The sequence below is a fragment of the Fusarium proliferatum genome (assembly GCF_900067095.1).
Source record: "Fusarium proliferatum ET1 genome assembly, contig: FPRO_scaffold010, whole genome shotgun sequence".
In the NCBI taxonomy this organism is placed as follows: Eukaryota; Fungi; Ascomycota; class Sordariomycetes; order Hypocreales; family Nectriaceae; genus Fusarium; species Fusarium proliferatum.
The window spans coordinates 2219760-2241718 of record NW_022194799.1 but is presented as its reverse complement, the minus strand read 5'-3'; the positions used below and the strand labels follow the sequence as shown (position 1 = coordinate 2241718).

At 50.1% G+C, this 21959-nt stretch overlaps 9 protein-coding genes and 1 non-coding gene across 10 annotated transcripts; 4 read left to right on the top strand and 6 right to left on the bottom strand.

Moving 5' to 3' along the window:
- Positions 1 to 297: 297 nt before the first annotated feature.
- FPRO_12249 (uncharacterized protein) lies at positions 298 to 2879 on the bottom strand (the record flags this gene model as incomplete). Its single annotated transcript, XM_031221811.1, has 2 exons — positions 298 to 389; positions 449 to 2879. The coding sequence occupies 2 exons, from the start codon at positions 2877 to 2879 to the stop codon at positions 298 to 300; spliced, it is 2523 nt and encodes an 840-aa protein (XP_031087332.1).
- A 441-nt stretch (positions 2880 to 3320) lies between these two features.
- Positions 3321 to 4457, bottom strand: FPRO_12248 (uncharacterized protein; the record flags this gene model as incomplete). Its single annotated transcript, XM_031221810.1, has 3 exons — positions 3321 to 3600; positions 3678 to 4136; positions 4165 to 4457. The coding sequence occupies 3 exons, from the start codon at positions 4455 to 4457 to the stop codon at positions 3321 to 3323; spliced, it is 1032 nt and encodes a 343-aa protein (XP_031087331.1).
- Positions 4458 to 4997: 540 nt separating this feature from the next.
- tRNA lies at positions 4998 to 5079 on the top strand. The gene has a single exon. It is a non-coding gene; the product is annotated as a tRNA-Ser (tRNA).
- A 793-nt stretch (positions 5080 to 5872) lies between these two features.
- On the bottom strand, positions 5873 to 7558 carry FPRO_12247 (uncharacterized protein; the record flags this gene model as incomplete). Its single annotated transcript, XM_031221809.1, has 6 exons — positions 5873 to 5945; positions 5999 to 6250; positions 6297 to 6386; positions 6688 to 7012; positions 7141 to 7286; positions 7347 to 7558. The coding sequence occupies 6 exons, from the start codon at positions 7556 to 7558 to the stop codon at positions 5873 to 5875; spliced, it is 1098 nt and encodes a 365-aa protein (XP_031087330.1).
- A 683-nt stretch (positions 7559 to 8241) lies between these two features.
- On the top strand, positions 8242 to 9288 carry FPRO_12246 (uncharacterized protein; the record flags this gene model as incomplete). The annotated part of the gene is made up of 1 exon (XM_031221808.1): positions 8242 to 9288. One exon carries the CDS (start codon positions 8242 to 8244, stop codon positions 9286 to 9288), a length of 1047 nt encoding a protein of 348 aa, XP_031087329.1.
- A 2305-nt stretch (positions 9289 to 11593) lies between these two features.
- Positions 11594 to 13787, bottom strand: FPRO_12245 (uncharacterized protein; the record flags this gene model as incomplete). The annotated part of the gene is made up of 3 exons (XM_031221807.1): positions 11594 to 12149; positions 12208 to 12547; positions 12596 to 13787. 3 exons carry the CDS (start codon positions 13785 to 13787, stop codon positions 11594 to 11596), a joined length of 2088 nt encoding a protein of 695 aa, XP_031087328.1.
- Positions 13788 to 14859: 1072 nt separating this feature from the next.
- FPRO_12244 (uncharacterized protein) lies at positions 14860 to 15417 on the bottom strand (the record flags this gene model as incomplete). The annotated part of the gene is made up of 1 exon (XM_031221806.1): positions 14860 to 15417. The coding sequence occupies one exon, from the start codon at positions 15415 to 15417 to the stop codon at positions 14860 to 14862; it is 558 nt and encodes a 185-aa protein (XP_031087327.1).
- Positions 15418 to 16048: 631 nt separating this feature from the next.
- On the bottom strand, positions 16049 to 16881 carry FPRO_12243 (uncharacterized protein; the record flags this gene model as incomplete). The annotated part of the gene is made up of 3 exons (XM_031221805.1): positions 16049 to 16165; positions 16235 to 16697; positions 16799 to 16881. 3 exons carry the CDS (start codon positions 16879 to 16881, stop codon positions 16049 to 16051), a joined length of 663 nt encoding a protein of 220 aa, XP_031087326.1.
- Positions 16882 to 18461: 1580 nt separating this feature from the next.
- FPRO_12242 (uncharacterized protein) lies at positions 18462 to 20033 on the top strand (the record flags this gene model as incomplete). The annotated part of the gene is made up of 3 exons (XM_031221803.1): positions 18462 to 18683; positions 18729 to 18832; positions 18884 to 20033. 3 exons carry the CDS (start codon positions 18462 to 18464, stop codon positions 20031 to 20033), a joined length of 1476 nt encoding a protein of 491 aa, XP_031087325.1.
- A 588-nt stretch (positions 20034 to 20621) lies between these two features.
- On the top strand, positions 20622 to 21061 carry FPRO_12241 (uncharacterized protein; the record flags this gene model as incomplete). The annotated part of the gene is made up of 2 exons (XM_031221802.1): positions 20622 to 20646; positions 20715 to 21061. 2 exons carry the CDS (start codon positions 20622 to 20624, stop codon positions 21059 to 21061), a joined length of 372 nt encoding a protein of 123 aa, XP_031087324.1.
- Between the last annotated feature and the right edge of the window lie 898 nt (positions 21062 to 21959).

The window sequence follows — 21959 nt, the reverse complement described above, 5'->3', positions numbered from 1 at the left end:
TTGACCCAGCGGAGAAAGGCCTTGGCTGTCTTCTCCTTTGATGCTGTCTGCAGTGGTGGCATCTCTTCTTGTTGGAAGCGTTTCTGGAGGAGCTTAGGACGCCTGCACGAGACAAGAAGCTCATCTGTGCGTCGGAGTCGTGTTCTAAAGCTATTTTCTGCCTGTTGATACCTTCGCTTTATGAGATCGTGGTAGGTAGGTTGACGGGTTGGCAACGTTCTCCGCACAAGAGGATGAGCGTCGTCAAGTGATTTGAGCCGCGCGGAGAATCTCCATCGCCGTTTTTCCAAGAGTTGATCAACTGGCGGTATGCCGCTCTCGTGGTGGAGGATGGTGATGGGCGTCGTTTTCCAGATGGGCAGTATGGCTCTCATGGACTGGTGTAAGGCCTTGTTCATTCTTTGTATGAGATGTTGATTGCTCGATGGCGTGTCTCTATTAGGCTGACTCCATCGCGGTCTGGTGGTGCCCGGGTACCAGGCTTCAGATCCATGCAATAGTACCGGCTCGACACAAGCCATGACGGCACTTCGCACGGCGCTTGGGAGAGGGCCGTGTATCGTGTTGGCGAGACCCCGTAGATGATAGGCGACGGCATGCGCCTTGGCCGCCCACTTTTCGACGTGAACGCGGAACGATAGCCTGCTGTCAAGCCAGATGCCGAGCCAGCGTATGGCTGGCTCGGGGTGCTTCTCGACATCGCCGTGGCGTATAGCCGGCGTGGTCCTGAGTTTGCTGCGAGAGAAGTGCATGACTTCGGTCTTTTTCGGGTCAAACGAAACGCCATTTGCTGCACCCCATCGAACCATCTCGCCGATGGAGCTGGAGGCCGTTGCAGTGGTTTCATCTATTGTGTCGCCTATAGAAAGGATAGCCGTGTCGTCTGCGTAGCCGAAGCGGCCCTGAGGGTTGCCTAGTCGGTGGATTGGCTCAGTGTAGAGCAGGAAGAGGATGGGCGATACTGGTGAGCCTTGAGGCAGTCCACACTGGAGAGGAGCGAAGGGCGTGAGGGTGTCTTGATACCTCACGCGGGCTGAACGATCCTTCATGAAGGACTCAGCCCATCTGACGAGATGGTCGGGCCAGCCCTGTTCACGGAGACGCAAGACTAGTCTCTTGCGCATGACGGTGTCGAAGGCACCTTGGATATCCATCGTGACCAGGGTGGCCACCTTCTTGCGTGCAAATGCTTCTTCGATATCGTGGATCAAGGCGGTCACCAGGTCTGTTGCCGACCTTTTGGGGAGAGCGCCCGCCTGTTGTGGATGAAGGACGCCATAGTGAACAGCTGCCCACGCCAAGCGGCGAGCGATCAATCTTTCCAGCCCCTTTCCGAGACAGGAGAGCAAGGAGATGGGTCGCCATGCCCCTGGCTTTGTGAGGTCTCGTCGTCCCGGCTTCGCGATCATGACCACCTCCGCCTGCTTGAATGGTTCCGGGTGATGACCCAAGGAGAGGCACCTTTCGAACAAACGACGGATATGCGTCCCGACGATGTGCCACACGGCTTTGAGAAGATTGACGGTGATGCTATCCGCCCCAGGGGAAGTATTGCCTGTATGGATAGTCGCATGCTGTGCCTCGTCTAGGGAGACTTCGGGTGAGAATGTGATCGATCGAGGAGGAGAGACTGGTGTCCAGGGGTCTCCAATATCGTCATCAGAAGTTCGGCGTTCCAGTAACGCTCCCCGAAGTGCGCTCGCCTTGTCCATCTGAGTTTCGTATACAGCGTCGTCGACCTGCAGGGGAGGCGGCTGGAAGGGCCCCGGAGATTTCAGCCACCGGACGGTCTTGAAGACAGCACTGCTGCTGGAGAAGCTATCGATGAGTTCCCGCCAGTACTTTCGTTTTGCTCGGCGGACCACGCGATGAAAGTCTCTCTTGGCGATCTGAACATCCTGATTGAAGCTGAGGGGGTGCCTCCTTCTGATGGCCCGGAATGCAGCCGCGGCACAGGCGCACTCTTCTGTCCACCATGGAGCTGGGCAGCCACCTTTCCGTGAGGGCCGACCCACTGCCTTCGCTGCTGATGTTAGCAGATTTACAAGTGAAGACGCAAGATTGTCCAGCTCCGCGGGCGTTGAATCTCTGAGGGGGATCTCTGTGGCTCCAAGCTCTACGATCTCGACGAATCGTTTAAGCTCATCTTCTGTCGTCACTCGAATCTTGCCCGGCTGTAGTGGAGCGGGCTTTATGTTGGGGAGAGTCAAGCTGAGGGTGAAGTGGTCGGAGCTAGTGGCGAGATGGTCCTCAACAGTGGCTTCAGCAAGTGGGATGTTGGCAAAAGCGAGATCGATTGTGTTGCCGTGTGGGTTTGTTGGGATATCTAACGTGTTAAGCAGGTCGATGTCATTCTCTGATGCCCAACCGGCAATCTCTTGGCCGCGGTCCGTAGTCTGCCCTGTCTGCCAGCTTCGATGTCTAGCATTGAAATCGCCAGCGACGAGGCAGCGTTCCGGGACAGGCCATCGAAGCAGCGTGTCAAGGGCATCCCTTTCGTCGTTCTGGCGGTAGAAGTTGACTACAGTCACGCCATTGATTGTGATCCAGAGAATATCGCGAGTCTGGAACGGTCGTATCTGGTCAGCGAGAAGCCTTGGGTCTCGTCGGACATATGTCATCACTCTAGGTCGAGTATCGTTACTGTCCCAGGACTCTACTGGCGTGAACGTGTCGTAAGCAGGATGGGTCTTCGTCAGGCAGCGCGTTTTCGTATGGGCTGTCCACGGCTCCTGCAGGAGCACGATGTCATATCGTTCCGAGTCAGCCAGTGCCAGAGCGCAGTCGTGAGCCGGAGGGATCTTGCCGACATTGGCCTGGAAGACCTTGAGCGGCTTCCTGTCGTTCTTTCGTGTCTGCGAATATCTATTCCTGGTCATGAGGACGAGTAATGAGTACAATTCGACGCTTTCGTGGCGAGCCTGGTCTAGGATGCTCGGGCTCCTCCATTTCATAACCCGCCCTGGGGGCGGTGGCCACCATGATGCACGAAGGTGCTCGTGACGCGGCCGGGCTCGAGTCTCGAGCGTCTGGACGTTCGTCTGCTGGGGTATCGTCCCTCAGCAGCTCGGTCGTGTCTTGTCGGATTTCTATGTGGGATTCTGGTTGTGAATCCAAGTGACGTTGTCGGTACGTCTCAGCGCCCACTATTCTGATGTGTTCCCGTTGTTCTTTGCTGAGCCGGCGGAGGACGCCACGCACTTTCTTCGGCCGGGTGACACGTACAGGCGCTCGTGGCTAAGCAATTGACGCACTGCTCCCATGCAGCGCAGTCGTCTCCAGAGTGGCCAGTCTTGCCACAGCGTTGGCAGACTGGCTGTCTATGGCACTTGCGGGTAAAGTGGTAGCCCCAGCACGTTTCGCACTGCTTGGGGTACGTCGCTTTTGTCTACGAGTCTGGCCGCCCGGCTCCCGAAGAGGGACCAGAACCTCTTCTTGGTGGGCTTCAGGAAGGAGACAAGGAGAGCCTTGGTCAAAGGGTTATCCGAGAATTGTCTTCCAGGACGTATATCAACGGGCTTGAGCCCTGTCTGGATTTCTATCTCATCACTGACAACGCTGTCACTATCCACCTCGTTGCCGCGAAAGTCGGTCAGTCTTCTGGGAAAGTTGAGACCACGTAAGTATGCCATTCCTTGTTTTTTTCTACCGCCGTAGCTCCCAGCTCAGCCGCCCACTCGGCCTGCTTCTCTACGAGAAAATCGCGTGTTTCATGGTCGGCCAGTAAGGACTGCCAATCCCGACCTGACCGAAACTGGTGACCTTCCGAGACGGTGCCGAGTTTTTCCCTGATCAGGGTCCGGATGGCATAGCCGCTATGGTCCCTAGCCGGAGCTCCGGCTTCTAGACGGACGAAGACGCGGAGGTCCTGTCGGGGGGGGCGGGGGGGCTTTGTTGCTCTTGGCGATGAGGTGGGCCCTTTGTCGGTGCTTTGTTTTTGATGATGATGATGCTGGTGGGCTGTGCGGGCGCGGTCAGCGGGGAGCGAGGCGGCGGCGACACTGCTGTAGGTAGGTTTAGAACCTGGTACATCGCTAGAACTTCTTCGCAGGACGCTGTCGACAAACTTCTGAGCGAAACGTCGGCGGTCGGAGGTGAATTGCTTGTTGGCTTCTTCAAGCTTGGCGCCAGAAGGCCTGGAAGACCATTAGTTTGGCGTCGTACTCTTCCGCGTGTTTACGCGCGAGATCATTGGCCGATTCGATAATAGAGATTGGTTGCTGTTCAGGGGTCGATGCGGGATTGGCACGCTCAGCTCTTCGTACTCGAGGGGGCGGCGTTGAGTGGCGGGACGGTGTCTGGGCCGTCCGCCCAGGTCTGGGTGAAACACCAATGGGGCTGTTCACGACCGCGGGGCTGTTCTGCAAGAGGGCTGCACGGGCTCTTCGGTTCAGATTAGCGGGAGTGTGGACCCCTAGATCAAGGGCGGGGCCGAGGGGGGACGGGAGAGAAGCCATCGCTGCGACTTGCGACTGCGCAAAGCGCAGATTGAAATGTTTGTTGTGCACTTGTTAAGGATTTTGGTGTAGACAGGGCCACTTTCTTAACACTTGTATGCCAAGAAAGTGTGATGACGAAGGAAGGTGAATATTTTAGTTTTCAGTAGTCCTATGAGTGATATAGGGTATCCTATTGTTAAAACGAAAGCCACTGCAGTAGCAAGGGCCAGCTTCTCCAGCCAACAAGTTAGCTAATAAACACAGGGTAAAGATATCCTGCTCTGTTTAATTTATCAGTCAATGTTTTGACACTCTTCTTGGTTGGTGTCGATATTCAAGAGGAGAATATCAACCTGTTTTTTGAAGTATAGGTTTAACAGTTATGTTGATCTGCCTGTACCCATACTAACAGTATTCTAATAGATACAGGCCAATCTCATAACAAGGCTTGTTGAGCGTTGCCAAAACAAACGAGAATAATGGCAACCGCCTTTCGTTTTGCAACGTCTGCAAGAGTATGACTCCTATGCTCCGAGCACTCTCACATCCATTACGTAAGGCGCAGTGGCAGAGTGGTCTAATGCGATAGACTAGAAATCTATTCTCCTCGGAGGCGTCTGTTCGAATCAGGCCTGCGTCGTTTGGATATCTTTTTTGCAATGTCTTGCTTGGCATGGATCTAGTGCCATGTTTATACTTTTTGGTCACATACCTTTTGAATTAGTTCTGTAGACTTGACCCGCGGTTGAATTATCATTTGTTGATTGCGGATGAGGCTGTGGAGGATACATAACTCTTGGTTGGAAAAGCCTGTATAGATAACAGCTACAGTTGATGAACCCATCTCGCCAAGACCCTGATACTCTCCTTGCTTACTGTGTTTCCACAAATATGAACAGGAATGATTCCGACAAGAGGCGAATTTGTTTGTTTGACACTAATTGGTGCCGCTTCATGCAGGTAGTCGGAGTTGGCTGTTTGGATCAGCATTACTTCTAGATGCGACTTCAAAGCCTGTCTCATCCGCACGGCAATATACGATCTACAACATTGTCTATCATTTGAATTGACTATCTGAGCATTGAGAGCCAACAACCAAGACATCTCAAGATATGAGGATATCTCCAAGATCACAGGAATTCGGAGATAATCGGCATTCCTCATCCAACCCGTCTTACCAACAACCAACAGCCAAGAGCCAACACCCGCAAACCGGTTTTCAAACTGCATGCACGAAAGCCACAATTACTGGAATGAAAGTTGAACCAACTGAAACAGAAGTCAATTTCTCGTATACGGGTATCTAAAGTGGGTTTGACCCTTTCCTTCTAGAAGCGAAAACCCCCTTGTTCTCGCCTGAAGGGTCAGCTCACGACATCATTCCACGCAATTCGCTTCTCGCTTCTCGCTTCTCATCCCCAATAATTCTTCGCCTAAGGGAGCTTCATCATGCGAGTCCTCTTGACTTCTGGGCCATCGTTGCCAAGATATCTGAATGTGTATAGACTGTAGCTCTCGTCAGCATATCAAAGTGAAGTGAAAGGGGCGGTTGCACGTACCTCCAGTGAAGGTTACCGAGAGCGATATTTCGGCATCCAGTGACAAACTTTATGACATCCCTGTCAATGCCCTCACCCCAGAACGGCAGATTCGCCAAGGCCATGTGCCACCTTCGGTAGCAGTCATAGAGCATCTCCCCAATCTGGTCAACGGCTTGCTGATCAGTCATGCCCTGATCCTTCAGGATGAAGATGATGTTACTCTCTTCACCCTGGATCAAATCTTTTCGGTACGAGCACAAGTCGTTTTGTCTGCCGTTGTCAGCGGGGAGAATGGAAGGCTTCTGGAAGGTCTTACAATGTGACTAAATCGCAGGTGATTCGTGATATCGCCTGCATTGAGGGATGGTCCATGACGTATTGGGGGATATCAATGCCTTCGGCAAACCTGAATGGCCCAGTTAGTGATGTTCTGTCGCTATGATTGGTCAAATCTCAGGCCTGGAACTTTCCCGCTCAGTGGCCAATTGGGCGCCAATCGAGTCGAACTACCGTGGAATGATGGCTTGCAGCTTGGCCAGAACAAGGATAGCCTTAGGCGAAGGTGAAACCGCCAAAAAAACTTAGAAGACTTTTCCAACCGCGCTTGTGGTCTTTGGTCTTGTTTTTTCCTTTTTACAGTGACATTTACAGTGCAGCGACTGAAACCGCGGATCGCAATCAACAAGATGGTAGGGCACGGTACTTACTCCATGAGCCCAATGCAAGGGTAAGCTCCTACGCAACCAGCGCGCATGTCCATGTACTCTTCGATTGTAGGCCGTGTTGCCCTATGCTGGACGCCAACCTGCTGCAGCACTCCGACACAGTACATGGTAAGGTGCTTCTTCCATCTGTACTGTAGACTTGGGCTCGATCGCTCTCTGAAACGCATCCAGCAGGATTGGAGGGTATGTCGCAATGGGTTCTCGTCGGGCGATACTACGGGATGGATATTATCGAGGGTCGCGAGTGTATAGATGACTTCTTCAGCTGCTTTGATGGGGTCATTGGCAAATGTTCCCTCGTCAAAGGCTATTGTTCTGTTAGCGGAAGCCACTTTTTTTTTTTTTCAGCCGTGGAATTGTATGTATGTAAGTCTGCAAAGGCGGCGCGGGCCGTTCTAGAATATTGGAGTCTCGGGTTTTGTTTGCTTGACTTACGGTCATCGAATGCAAAGACCCATCCATTCCAGTCATTCATCAGCTTAAGTGTTTCGAGATCAGCATGCGGGGCGCATATTGCGCTCATATATGCAATATCAAGCCGACTCCAGATGGCCGCTGTCTTATCGTTCATGCGCAATGCGCTGTATAATAGGGCTGTTAGCGAGCAATGTCTCATGGACTCTTGTCCCAAGTGGGCTTACGTTTTCAGCCATTCGTCTGATAAAGCTTTCGATGTCCTGTACAAGGGATTGACTTCTGGTTCCACTGCCATAATCGACGAGAACAGTGCTTCTGGAAGCTTAATCCAGTGACCCTCGGGTTCGGCAACGTTGACCGGGTTCAGGCAGGCATCTTTTGGTAGTGTGGCTTCTCCAGAGCGGCTTGGAGGCGGTGTGATTAGGCTGGGTACCATTGTGTGTATGAGGATTTTCGTTTAGGTCGCAAGGTAAAGACTTGGACTTTGGGGTATTAATTAGCAAACGAGCTGTTCGCCGACAGGAACGATGTAGGGGACTGGCTACTTTTTGAGAGCGAGCGGGAGCGGAAGATACGGGGTTTAAGGGACTTTGCAACTCCACCACTGACCTGCATGTTGGCGGTTGGCTGATACTCATTAGCTAGAGCACCTTACTAGTATGTAGGCCTGATTCTTGTTTGTATCTGGTCTGCTGGTCCGGTTTGATTGCAGAGGGAGTGTGCAGTACAGTACGGGCACGACGCTAGAGATGGTCTCCGTGGACGGTTCCGTCTGCGTGCCGGGGATGGTTCCTAGGGGCAGTCTAGACCAAGTTAGTGGAGAGGGGGGGCGGGGATGTAATAAAAGTGGGAGCTTGGCCAGGGGGAGGAGGAGGAAAAAAAGAATTGCCTGCTCTGAACCATCTTCTTGGGTTTATCCTTACATATTGCTGACAAGCAGTGCCGAGAGTGGACTGCCATCACCTTCCTGACACATCGACGTGCATAAGATACGCGAACGAACCAACAACCAACAGACAGACGGACAAACCAACAGCCCGTCACGGAGGTTCGCATTAATTGACTGCCCATTGCATTGCAGTACGGCGTAGCTACCTATTGGTGCATCACCATACGAAAATGGCATCCGAATTACCACGTCCAAGGATCAATTACTCCAGATTGAGCACCTCCAAAGACGAGGTCCGTTTCTTGGAGATTGAACCTGCAAACACAGTCAACGATCAAGTCGTCTGTCGCCTCGTCACTCTCCCTTTAAGCCGAGATGTCGAATTCATCGCCATCTCCTCACTGCTCGGCGACCCCGCAGACCAAGACAGAATCATTCTCGACCGAAGTCCCATTCCCGTCCCCGTCCACATCGCCCTCGCCCTCAAACATGTCCGAGCCGTATTCTACCCCGCCGTAAGCAAATCGAGCGAGAGTCTGGGCAGGGAGAAAAGATCACCGAACTGGCTGAGGAGCCTTCTCAGGCATTTGGGTGGGAGAGAGGTGGACAACAGGCCAAAGCTGCGGGTATGGATCGACTGCATCTGCGTCAACTCGATGGACTCGAGGGAGAATTCCAAGAGCAGAGTCATCATGTACCACGTGTACCAGCGCGCGCAGATGGTAGTGGGCTGGGTGGGACTCAAGATACCGCAGACAGATCTTGGTATCCAGCTCATCCAAGCATTTGACAATGCGATGCCCGAGACGTGGCAGGAACCCGGCGACAAAGAGGAACACCCCGAGAACTACTCACCCCATCACGAGTGGGCAATTCCCATTATCCACTTATTCGACCCCCAAAGCGACGCTGCCATTGGAACTGCAGACTTTCTCAACAGGAACTTCTTCCACCGGCGCTGGATCCTCGAAGAGATGGCCATGGCCAGGGTGCCGACCTTTTTAATTGGTGATGCGATCGTTTCGTGGAAGCAATTACTACGACTCAATCTTGCCATGGAGGAGTTCAAGGATCACGAGTCAAACGTCTGCCCCGCATCTACAAGGCCCATGATACACGAGTTTCCATTGGGCACCATCCATGCATTGCTGGATGAGTTTGAAAAGAGGAAGAAGATGGCAAAGATGGAGTCTCTCAATAGCACCTCTGTCACAGGAAGTGTCACGAGCGCAGACTCGATAAGCCACCAGGACTCAAACACGAGGTCGATACCATGAACAAAAGGTTACGGCGTAGAAGGGATATCCATGTTTCAGCAGCTTTGATACCGCTTGATTTCTAGCACTTACGGACTTAGTTCACGTTTCTTATGTTTCAATAAAATACCAATTCGTTTCTAGAATCAACAAGTGGCATTCAGAATGGAGCCTCGGTGATAACGCGGGACTAGATTCAAGTCAGTTGGGGTTGGTTGATCACCACTATCGAGCGGACGCTTGAAACGACATGGCTTGAGAAGGGCCATGCGGCTTCATGACACTGATTCTAGCTCCCGATCGAAGAAGCTTTTCTGAAGCATCCTCGAAACCTGTATGAAGCGTGTTAATTAAACTCAATGTTGATTCCATGCGCTACGGCTGCTACACCTTCTTTTCTGATGACACTCTGAAGGTTACAACACCGCCTGTCACGAGAGCCAGAACCTCGGTACCGCCAAGCGCAATGCTACCACGATTCCAGAAACAGGGTCGTATTCCCAAGCCTTCCTGATCAGCGCAAAACACTGGAGGAAGGTAACAACGGCCACTAGAACAAATGAGGCCAGGATACCGAATCAAAAAGGGCTCAACCATGCAAAGACCTGGTGAGAGTTACGCAAACCACCACCACCATTCCGGATACCCTTCACTGATTGCATCAGGTGGCTAACCCTGAGACTAGCCCGCATTCCCTAGAGCAACGAACGGCTTTCTTCAGCGGCACGAACTTGTTTCTAGCTGCGGGCTGGCGGGTGAGGCTTAGTGAGGGACCCTTGACCTTGCCAGAATGATATAGCTTCGCTAGCATTGGTTTAACATCTGATACTGACTCGGATCGGTATGACATGACGATAAAGTGGCAATTAGTGTCTTGTGCGATGGTTTACTGATCAACAGACGATTACAAGCTCATTAAGCCAAATCAGAGTCCGACACGTCTCTCTGCTGCCATTCAATTCCGTCTGTCCAAATCTTTGGAAAGACCGTTACCATACTAGTCAGGGACAGGGGTTATGACTGGGGCAAATTTGCTCTAGTGCAAACGGCTCTGAAAATAGCATGACCATTCTCTGGTGGCTGTTGTCTAGTGCCGAGCTAAATGATAGTGGTATGAGGAAATGATAACGAGGGGCAATTCTGCGATCTTTGCGAATTGATGCAATCCATTTTAATATTTAAACGTATTCAGTACGATTAATTAACCCAATCTCATTTTGTTGATTAGTATGCCAAGCGACGCGGACACGGACAACATTGGCATATCTAATGTTGCACCACTAAAGCACCTGTCAAAGGCAGCCCGCAAGACATGCCCGCAATCTACGGAGTATCAACAGGCACTCCAGGACCCTCTTGCTGGGAACAAGTGGGTATCAGCACGCGTTGCAGCAATCAAGCATAGGCTCAGTCGTACGCCCTCGTCTAACTAAATAAAATCACTCATCAACGATGGAACACAAACCCCATCCCCATCGCCGCTGTAGAGTAACATGGTCTTGTCTAGTGTGCCCTGAAAATCCAGGCAGTAACCTTGTAGACTGTCCTTTTGCGGTTTGGCGCGGCCTGCGACATGAGCATTACGAATACTTGAGAAATGCTAGTGGCTCTTCTGCAATTTGTTGTCTAGCTCCGGATAGCCTCCGGTCCGCTCCCGCACGTGCCGTTTAGTTTTATATTAACTCGGTGCTGCTCCGTAAAGCATGTGTCTCGTATGTATGTTGGTTGTTGGTTCTAACGTTACAACTCTTACCGGCACTGCATGCATACTTACACAAACTTTGTTGGGTTCACCTTGCTTCGTGCCGAACTTGCATCATCAGAAATTCGGCATTTGCCTGCCAAGTTATTTGTTGCAGTAGCGTTGACGTACCCAGTCGTAACGCCGAGGCAAGCTCATTTTGGCCACTGGACCGCAATGATATATCACATTTCTGCAATCCTCGCCTGCCATGTGGATAAGCGGGATCCACGACTTTTCTCAGCCTAGCAGTCGACAAAATATTTGAGACTCAGATTAGTGGTAGATGGTTGGGATCTAGTGGAGGCCAGTCTGAAGTTCTCTGTCAGACAGGGGTCAATTAAGATATAGACAGCGGCAATCCCACGTTCAAGATGCAAGACCGGCATGTCGATCCATCGCCTGACATGTCGAATGTCGAATGAGGGAATATTCAGCGTTTAGATATGCGTAAGATTTTACCTAGTCTAGTATAGTGAGTGTTGCGGATGTAGATATCCTTTACAAAAACAATTCATCTGATCTGATTTGCTATCCTATCGATATTCAAGCCTGACCTTCTCGGAGCGATGAGTCAAACGCCGACTAGGACTTTCGGAGCGAGTCCTCCATGACTTGGATGGTCTTTTGGATAGACTCCAGCCCCTCCCGAGCCTGCAGATATGCATCTTCCTTCTCTTTGACCTCTTGAGCCATTCGCTTTAACTTCTTTTTCATTTCTCTCAGCAGTGACTCTTCACTCCAGTCATTATCCTTTTCTGGCCTCGATCTTTTCCTGACGCTGCTGTCCCCTGATGAACCCTCTGATGGTGGTTCCGCTGGTTGTAGCGCATCAGGTAAGGCTGGTGTTGAAATTGAATGAGACAATGGTCGTTCTTCCGTCACGTCCGACTCGGCCGATGAAGTTACAACATTTGGATTGTGTTTACAAACTTGAAGATGTCTATTCAGGTTGTAAAGACGTTTGAAGGGGGACCCTTTTGCGGACCTCTTGCAGCCTCTGTTCGGGCATGGAAATGACTCTTCAGGGCTGGATGCTGCATCCTTGTGCGCTTCTGTCTGATGTCGGTTGAGGGTAAAGGAATTTGCAAATCTCTGCTGGCATTTCGGGCATGCAAAGTAAGATATGCTCTTCTGGTCACTGCTTGTATTTGAGTTTGTTACTTGATGTGACGCTGCGTAGGTCTTTCGTTACGTACCTAGTATTTTGAACAACCTGACCAACCAATGCAATATTAACCATTTGGTTGAATGGATCTTGGCGGTTCGCGTCTCCGTAGGTCTGTAGTATTGGATCTGGGGTGACAGCAGCTGGTAGCTCTCTAGTGAGGTCTTCCTTCGCGGACGTTTCCACGATGCCTGCACTGTTCCTCGGTAAGACGTCGAAGGACAAGAAGTCTGGATCTTGAGGAGCATGTTGGACTAAGTAAATCGGATCAATGCCGGCGCCATCATCAGTGAATAGGAGGCTGTCGATAGTAGGGTGCTGATCAAAGCCTGTACTACTAGGTTCAGGCATAAGAACGCTCGGCAGGCCAACTGCCAATCGTTAGAAGTGTCTAGTGAAGCAATATCAAGGATTCTTACGTTCGTAGTAAGCTGCGCCAGAATTCTCAAGGAAGTCATAGGCAGCTGGAGCTGGCGAGAACGTCGGGGCAGGAGCTTTGAACTTCTCGGGCTCAAGATCACCAGGACCGATGATGAACATCCAGCAAACACCCCATAGTACCAGCAATGCAGACAAAATAGTCCAGGGCATCGTCGTACAGACGTGCCGCATATTATTGGGAAACTCAAATATTATCTGAGTTGGGCGGTTCCTGCATTTCAGTTCCTCATAGGCGGATCTGAATCTCAAATTCAACCTTCTGATAATCGACGTGATCAAATCAAACAGCCCTGAAAGAATTGTGTCTGTGAAATCTAGCAGCGAACTGTATTTGCTGAGTATGTCGGAGAGAGCTTTAGTTAACGTCATAAATTCGACGAACCGTGCACTTGAAGGCGTACCCTTTCTAGCTTGCAAAAGTGGCAGCAATCGACTGTTAAGGCGGCAGAAACTCCGTGAGCGTAAAGACACTTCGGAAAGGAGCGCTTCAAGGTCGTGATACTGTGATGTCTCGACAGAAGAGGTGTTCAAATGAACGATGAAATCATCCAATGACTCGGGATATCGAATACTGTGAAGCTCAAAGAAAGCCTGCTCCCATGCGCTCTCAAAGTCTGAGATGGCAGATGCAGCCCTTTCGAATTCGATACAATTTGTTTCGACCATAACAAGGCCGGCATAAATACCTTCGACCTCAGCGACGAGCTGCTCCTGGCTGATAGGCCGAGTCTCTGGTTGCTGCATCATCGTTGACTCGCTCCCAGAGGGTGGGTTTGGAAGGGAATCGCTTTCGGCTGTGTCTTTTGCAAGGGGCTTTGGGGCCATTGATGGGCTATCGTTGGCACATTTGCTTGGTGGTACCGGCGCAGGAGATCTTTCTCGGCAACGCCTGGGAGGAATATCATACTTTGAGTTCACTGCCTGCTCTGGCAACCTACAGATGCTCATGTCGTCTCTCACGTATGCTTTGCGAGGCCTGTGCTGTATTTTTCGATGATTGTCCGAGTCAGCCACGGGCGTACCAACTCTCGAGTCACTGGTCTCTACTTTGTCTGTCTCAGACCAGAGGTAGCGCCTTGAGAGTGGCTGTGCTCTCTGTGACTGACTTTGGCGTAGACATTCTAGCTCCTCTTCGTTACCTTGATGATGGCCAAGCTGAGGATTGGCCATGGGGGATGGTGGGTAGCTCTGCCAGAAGTATAGTAAACGAAAAAAAGTGACGAGATAAGAAAGGCTCGTGCTGTAAGGCTAGTTCGCTGAGGCAAGATCGACTCTTTTGAAAGACTGGATGTTGGGGGTGAGATCGAGGTTAATGAGTTTGAGGTGCCTTTTGGGGTGCAGCGGGGTTGGTTTTGGGGTGCGAGGTGAGGCAGTCAGCGAACCAGTTGCCTTACAGAACGGAGCCAATCAAGAACGTTTAGAGACGCCTCATTCACCCCGACCCCGGAAATGTAATTGGTCTTTTTTGTTAGGCATATCCCTTAGGCACTTGAAGATAAAAATAGAACGCACCATACATAGACTATTGGTCAACTCATCAAGCCTTATCTATACAAAGGCTGCAGATGGCCTAGACATCTTACTACCTAAGCTTTGCCAACAAGCAGTAAACACCAATGTGATATGCCAACTCAAACGTCAGCTGTTAATCATGGTTCAACCTCGAGAGCAGACCTCTGTTCAAGTTTCGTAGCAAAATGGCTTTACAGTGGAAGTCTCAACAAAAAATTGCCTATGCTGCTATCGCATTTCGAAAATGGCGGTAAGGATCTCTCAGACAAGCCTGTCCTTGCATCACAATGACAAGCCCACGGAATCATTCAAAAATAAGGGGCCTACAGAAGATTAATGCACAGTTATTGCTATGACTGCTCACATTACATCGCTTGATAGAGGTATTGAGCTCCTGCGCCAGCAGTCCTTCTTATTTCTTTAGATCCTCTTTGCCAGAATCAGGCCATCTCCAATGGGGCTGCGAACTTGGTTCCACAACATCCCTGCGCTTACTGCGAGTCTCGTTGAATGGTATGGCTGGGAACGAACTGTCCCAACATTATGATCGAGGTTGAATACAGAGAAACGGTCTAAGAATTGACCATAATAATGTAGTGGTTATGGTTATAGGAGTTTGCAAGACTATATACATGAAAGGTAATGATGAGGATCCATTATTCAATTGCCTTGGTGACACCTTGGTAATGCGATTTTGTGACGGCACGACTGATTGATTGCACCCTTCCATCTACTGAGCACAACCCGACTTCTTACCCGTCACCCAGTCTGCGGGTGCAGTCGAATACAGAGACGAGACCAAGTAGCAACTGACGCCATTATGAGAAAAGCCAGCACAACCGGAGTCGCCGTTACACGCAGCAGCACAGTCGTCCAGAGTCGATGTGAAACCCGTTTCGACACTGAAACCGCCAGTCATGATGTAACCGCATTCGATCTTGAAATCGCCAACGCACTGGCCGTGTGCAGCAGGACAAGTGATATCCTGGTGAGGTGTCGCAGCCTCTGTAGTCGTGGTGGCTGCCTCAGTGGTAGTCTCAGCCGATGTGAAAGTTGTCACGGCAGTGGTCTCTGTCGTTTCGGCCGCAGAGGTTACCGATGATTCAACGATTGTGCTTGTTGGCTCGGACGTCGAGGTCTCATTGGGTACTGCGGTGGAAGTCGTCTCGAGGAGCGCGGTGGTAAGGGTTGTTTCGGAGAAAACGACTGAAGAACTCTGGGGCTTGCAAGGTCCAGCTACAGCAACGGCAGCGGCCATAGAAAGCATGAGGAAACGGGTGGCGACCATGGTGAAGACCAGTGATTTTGAGCAACTAAATGAGTGACTGAAGAAGACAAGAAAAGAGTGAAGTTGGAGGTCAAAAAAGAACGAGCCTGACTGCGTAATGGACAGTCTCGGTCTTTATTTATCTCTTTATGGTCTCATCGTGTTCCCCAGAGAAAAGTCTCATTTCCACCAAATGCATCTGCGTCAACTCTAATAGGGATGCTTGACTGGAGTGGGCAATAGAGTCGCGGAACCGAATTTGACAGGCCTCTGATCTTGGAGCAAGCAATTCCGCATCATCTTCCCCCTGTGGCTTGCCACCATTCAGATAGCTTACATGGCGAATGGGCGTTGCGCTAATGTGCAATCACGGACCTCAAATTCAGTAGCGCGAGTCAAGCTGAGCAGAATTGCTTTTCAGCAGAGCAATACCGTTATGTAAGGTTAATTTCACACTGCGACTTAATACAATAGCTAAAGCTTATTGCACATTCAGCTTGCACCTGAAACGTAGGGCCAATAATCCTTCTAGACGAATAAGCTAGAAGCCGGCGAGAAATGTTTCCTCGTGACCAGGACCCCATTTTCTTCGGCAGATCATGCTACCATGTTCCGCTTTTTGCCGCTCGCCCATAAGCTTGTGCCTTTCTCATCATGGGACGATACCCAGCCTTTCTTTATAGGTAAGCTCCTCATCAAGCTGTGCACGCTCCTTCGCCAACCGATCCGCTTCAGTATTCCACTCTCGCGAAATCTTCCAAAGCTGAATCTTGACAGCATACTCATGTCAGCGCTCTACCTCCCCAAGAAATACCTGCCACATATCCACATTGCTTACAACCGCTCCGTCGCTTTTCCTCCATCCCCTCCTCAGCCATGCTCGGATCCACTCTGTTGCACCTTTGACGACATATTCTGAATCAGTCGCCAGGACAAGAGTGGTGAATCCTTCGCTCGCCCAGTTCTTGTAACGAAGGGCGCCGATGATAGCTCGAAGCTCTGCTCTGTTGCTGGTTGGGTTAGCATAATCGCCCAATGGACCCTGGTTTTCCAGACGTTCGTTTATACTCGCAGTGGTGTTTAGTTCTTGAGGTCCAAAAACAAATGCCCATCCTCCCTTGGGCTCAACTTGTCCATTGCCGAGGCATGCACCGTCGGTGTAGATAAGAAGAGACTCTGGGTCGTCCGCTCGAATAAATCGTGTCACAGGTGGGTGAGCTTTGCGTCCAATGCCTGCAGGGAACAGACTTTGCGGAGTTGCTGAAGGGGGCGGTACAAAAACTGTTGGTAAGACTGATTCACTGCCTCAAGATATTTCCATGTGGCGGATGGGGTCCAGTTTCTCAATATCTAGAGCGCCAGCGCGGTCGAGATCGTCTTCATATTCTTCTGGACGTCTCACTCGCCCTTCGATTGCGTCATCGTCAAGGACGTCATCCATAAAGCTGTAGTCGACACAGCAGCTTCCGCAAACGACCAAGCCATGATTCCCACAGACCAAACGACCATCAGGTAATTCGACTGGGGAGTCGGGGGCCCAACTCATGTTGATGAAGTCTATCCTCTAGGATGGTTACTTTGCCTTGGTAGGAAAAGATACGTCTTGACGCGGAGAAACTCATGCCTTGGATATGAGGCTTGAAGTTTGGCAGCGAATGCTGGGTATTCAATTCAGAGAAAAATCTCAGCAAATAATCAAAGAATAAGACCTACTAGAAGGATGCAATTGAGTAAACCAGTTTCAGATTAATAGGTCGCGAATAATCTCTGCTGTTTAGTGCTGCAAGACCCGGCCGCCCAAAAAATGAATTTGTTCATTGCTGCAACAGTTACTCAAACTCATTGCGAGTCCCGGTGTTAGTCTTCTAACGAAGTGACTTCGACTCACGAGAAGTATAGGTGGTGAATAAAGTACTCTGCAATAAGCCAGGGGGAGGCGATCGCACGGACCCTTCTCAATGAGCATAGGGTAATTACATAGATATTTGACCTTCTATGGAAACATCAAAACCAATGACATTTATGAACAGATGCAATGAATTGGAAAGAAACAAGAAGAAGAGTGCCGAGACCCAGACCTTATATCTCCAAAGAGAATAGATGCTAGATAGGTAGTGTTTTCTTTGACTTCAGCCATTCCTTTTACACAAGTACGACAATGCACTGTAACGTGCGAGTTTGGGACAAATCACAACCCATACTCAGCACTGTAGCAAAATAAACCGTTCGGTTAAATATTAATTGCTTCAATACACAAACCCCATCATCCTTGCGAGAGTAGCCAGTAAATTCTGTTGGCAACTACTATCACGAGAGTCGTTTTTCGAAGAGCGGACGATGAAACCTCCGTGGACATTTGTTCCTCCGTCAGGTCAGGTCACCCCATGGCAATCATTGGTCAATTCCATACCCTCCAACACTGTCAACAAATATCGATTGATAATCGTAACAAGTATCCCAGTATCGTTAGTCGCATCATGGCAATATTCAAGCCCAAATAGAAACATCAGCAGGCAGTCTCAAAGACGAGAACTCAAAGTACATAGGCTGTTGACCGCGTGCATGCCGAGACAATGGCGGAAAGGCTCGGGTGACAGCGCTATATACCGTAATGAAGGGGACGTTGAAGGAGGCATGATGAGGCTTCGTGGCACTCAATTGCAAGCCCATGTCATATCATGAGCTTGGCAATAGCATCTTACATGAAGGCTCACTCTTCAATCCGAAGACCCCAACGGAGGTTCTCCAAAGCCTTTTAACTAAATCAAGTAATTGCAAGCGTCCCAACCCCATCACCAACATGCACCTTCAACAGCCATGTTGCTCCCCCGCACTCCAACCGCGGTCTTTTATTCCTCCGCCACTAAACCACGAGAGTATGAGGCGTCGAGGTCTGGACTGGATCTAGCAAATGTTGATCTGGGGGAATCCGGGGCCCCAGGAAACTCACCCGTGGAGAAGTTCTCCTACTGGCACGAGACTCAGATATATAACATGCCAGACCACTCGCTTCAATCTTGGCCTCCCCAGACTCAACTCACCTCTACAACTTCTTAAAAATCATCATGACTGCCTATTCCAAGCGTGGAAGCATCGAGCAAAAGCCTGAAGACAATTTTGTCGAAATGTCTGTTGCTGATGGAGCTGAGAAGCCTGGTGTCCTTGTTGATCCAGAGGCGGATTACTCTGGTGCGGTGAAGAAGACGGATCCAGCTGAGATTCGTCTTGTTCGCAAGCTGGACTTTCGCATCATGCCTACTCTTTGGGCGATGTACTTCCTCAACTACGTGAGTTTAGTCCTGGCTGTTGGTAGACTGTGCTGACATTGGTAGCTTGATCGAAATGCTATTGCCCAGGCGCGCTTGAATGGTCTCGAAGACCATCTTGGCCTCAAGGGAACGCAGTACAACACGTGTATCTCAATCCTGTTTGTCGGGTATGATGAATACCTTCTTCTTTTGTTGCGAAGACGCTAACCTGTGATAAGCTACTTGCTCATGCAAATTCCATCCAACATGCTCATCTCCTCGAAACGCGTCCGTCCCTCGCTGTACATGTCCATCTGCATGATGGGCTGGGCCATCGTGTCAGCCTGCACCGCCCTCGTCAAAGACTACAAAGGCCTCGTCATCGTTCGATTCTTCCTCGGTGTCGCCGAAGCCCCCTTTTATCCAGGAGCCCTTTACCTACTGGCAATCTTCTATACACGAAAGGAGATTGCTATGCGACTGTCGATCTTATATTCAGGCAACATCTTCGCGACGTCCTTCTCTGGTTTGATCGCGGCGGCCACTTTCGGAACAATCGATGGACATCACGGACTCAAAGGCTGGCAGTGGCTCTTCATCATTGAAGGTGTCTTGACCTTTGCAGTCGGCATCGTCGGCATCTTTACTCTGGCTGACAGTCCCTTGACGACTCGATGGTTGACCGAAGAAGAACGACAACTTGCCCACGATCGAATGATACGCGATACTGTCGGTCTGGAAGAGAGCAAAGGAGCTCGAGCTGGATTTTTCCAAGCCATCCGCGACCCTCGCCTGTGGCTCTTCTGCTTTATCCAGAACATGCATCTTTCTGCTTGTTCTTTCAACAACTTCTTCCCTACTGTCGTCGGCTCCCTCGGCTTCAACAGCACCATCACTCTGGTTCTGACTTGCCCACCTTACCTTGTCTCTGGTTTCTTTGGATACCTCGCAGGATGGTCTTCAGGCCGATTCAACGAGCGAACTTGGCATATCACTGCCTGTATGGGAATGGCACTCGTCGGATACATCATCTCCTGTGTTACGCTCAATACACCTGCTCGATACATTGCTTGTTTCCTGTTCGCCAGTGGCGCATATGCAGTCAACTCAATGATTCTTGGCTGGGTTTCCGCAACGCTTGGATCAACGGCGGAGAAGAAGTCGGTCAGCTTGTCGATTGTCAACGTGATCGCCAACGCTTCGTACATCTACACTGCGTACCTGTACCCTAAGTCAGATGGACCGCGATATCTGATTGGAATGGCAAGCAATGCTGGATTTGCGACTTTGTGTATTATCGGCGTTTGGGCTATGAAGATCTGGCTTGTCAAGACTAACAAGAAGCTTGATCGGGAAGGAAACACAGGCGCTACCCGATACGCTTACTAGAGCGTGGCCTGGCTGGCGATTCATTTAGAACAGCTGTACTGTGATAATGGATTATGTCATTTATCAAAATGAATCGTAACATCTTAATGGCCCTTCGTCAGTTAGTCACAATAAAGTCATCATCAATCACACCTACCTTACTACATCCATCTGTATGCGCACCGTGAACCAGAAGCATCATTGATTTGAAACCGGTTGTTAGATGCCCTTAGAGACCCCTTATCCTGATGGGCAACATCTACCTCATCAATAGTCATTAGCCCCATAGAGGGCGCCTATGTTTGAACCTTTTATTCAATGTTGAAGTGACCTACTGTGAATGAATGGCCCAATGCCTCTCATCAGGGCGATGCAATGGGTGACGCATGGTTTACTCTGACTGATGGATTCAGCAGACAGCATTGAACGAAAGCTGATGCAAAAGCGCATCCAACAGGGCATCACGGCATGGACCAAACTATAAAAGGCGAACAGGGGCGAGCATGTTCTTCCAGTAAATATTTTGCACCGACTATATTCCACTGGCCAAAGAGCTCACCACAACTCCCTGCATTCCACATAAGTCTCCGTCAAAATAACTCACCAATAATGGAGCATCCTCCGTACAACCCCGGTGAGTGGAGGCCTAACCGCTCCGCATCCCCCCAATTTCCAAATGACTGGGAGGGGAACATATGGAAGTAAGAAACACTCACGATGGCCGTATCGAATTCCGCATAACTCTGTTCGATTGGCCCTGCTCTACCTTTGACTACATAGTGCCTTTAGACGAAGCAGAGAACCAGCGACTTATCTACAAGACTCAATGGCAACGGAGGCATTGGATAAGCGAGAAGGTTCAGATAGAACTGGATCTCTTCACTGGCGGTATGTTTGAGGATGATGGCTTTTTGCGCCAGCTGAGGCAACTTGTACAGCTATCGCATGATATGTTGATGGGCGAGTTAAGGTTGCATTGCCCTAAATGCTGGCCCCATGAGGCTGCCTTGGGACCCGATTACAGACGTTGGATGGTGGGCGGAGAATAGTCTACGACGACTATCAATCTGAGAGTATCGCTTCCTAATACAAGAAGCTTAGTCACCCAGTATAGTAATTAGTACTCATGATATTCTCATGACATTGGCGATCCAGGCGAGCGCCGACTGTTGGTGAATTGCATGCCAATTGAAGCTAGAGCTTGAACCTGGCCCTCATAAATCTTGTTCATGGACTGGCGACCAGATATTGGAAAATACAACATCCCATACTGTTCGAGGACCTTCAAGCTCAGTAGTGTAACGCAACTGCAACCATGCTGCACAAGAAAAAGAAATACATTCCCTGTGTAACGTGATGTCGCGTGCACTACAGCGCTTTAGCACCAGTAATCGGTGCGGTCGATAGGGGAGCAGCTACGACCAGGTGCACTGAAGAGCCTGTATTCTCTCCCAACGTTGAATCAACAAACCTCCACCTTTTGTCATTCGCTGACGGATTCGACCAAATGCTCAGCACATACTCGCGCACGTAAAATCGCCAAGGTTACAAAGGCAAAACAGACTCAGTTTGTCCATCGACTAGAGTGAGTAACAAAAGAACACGATCAACGCAGAATTCGAACCTACACATGCTTATACAAGACTCCAATCTGTCATAAACCTCCATAGAACTCTAGAACCGAAATATCTGAAGCTGGAACGAGATTTAGACACCATGGCTCTTGAACATCATACTCATTGTTTGGCCGAGCCTCGAATAGTCTGGTCGCTATATATATTAGTTTTATCATTGCGTTGCATTTTGAGTTTCTGGGAAGCTCAAAGGACATTCCACGACGGTTTGCACAACCCGGAGGAATTATGCTAGCTGCGGAATCGTGGAGGATCGATGGCCCCCGAATTCACGCCCAGAAAGACGATGCACTTCATAGTCATGAGTCCACCT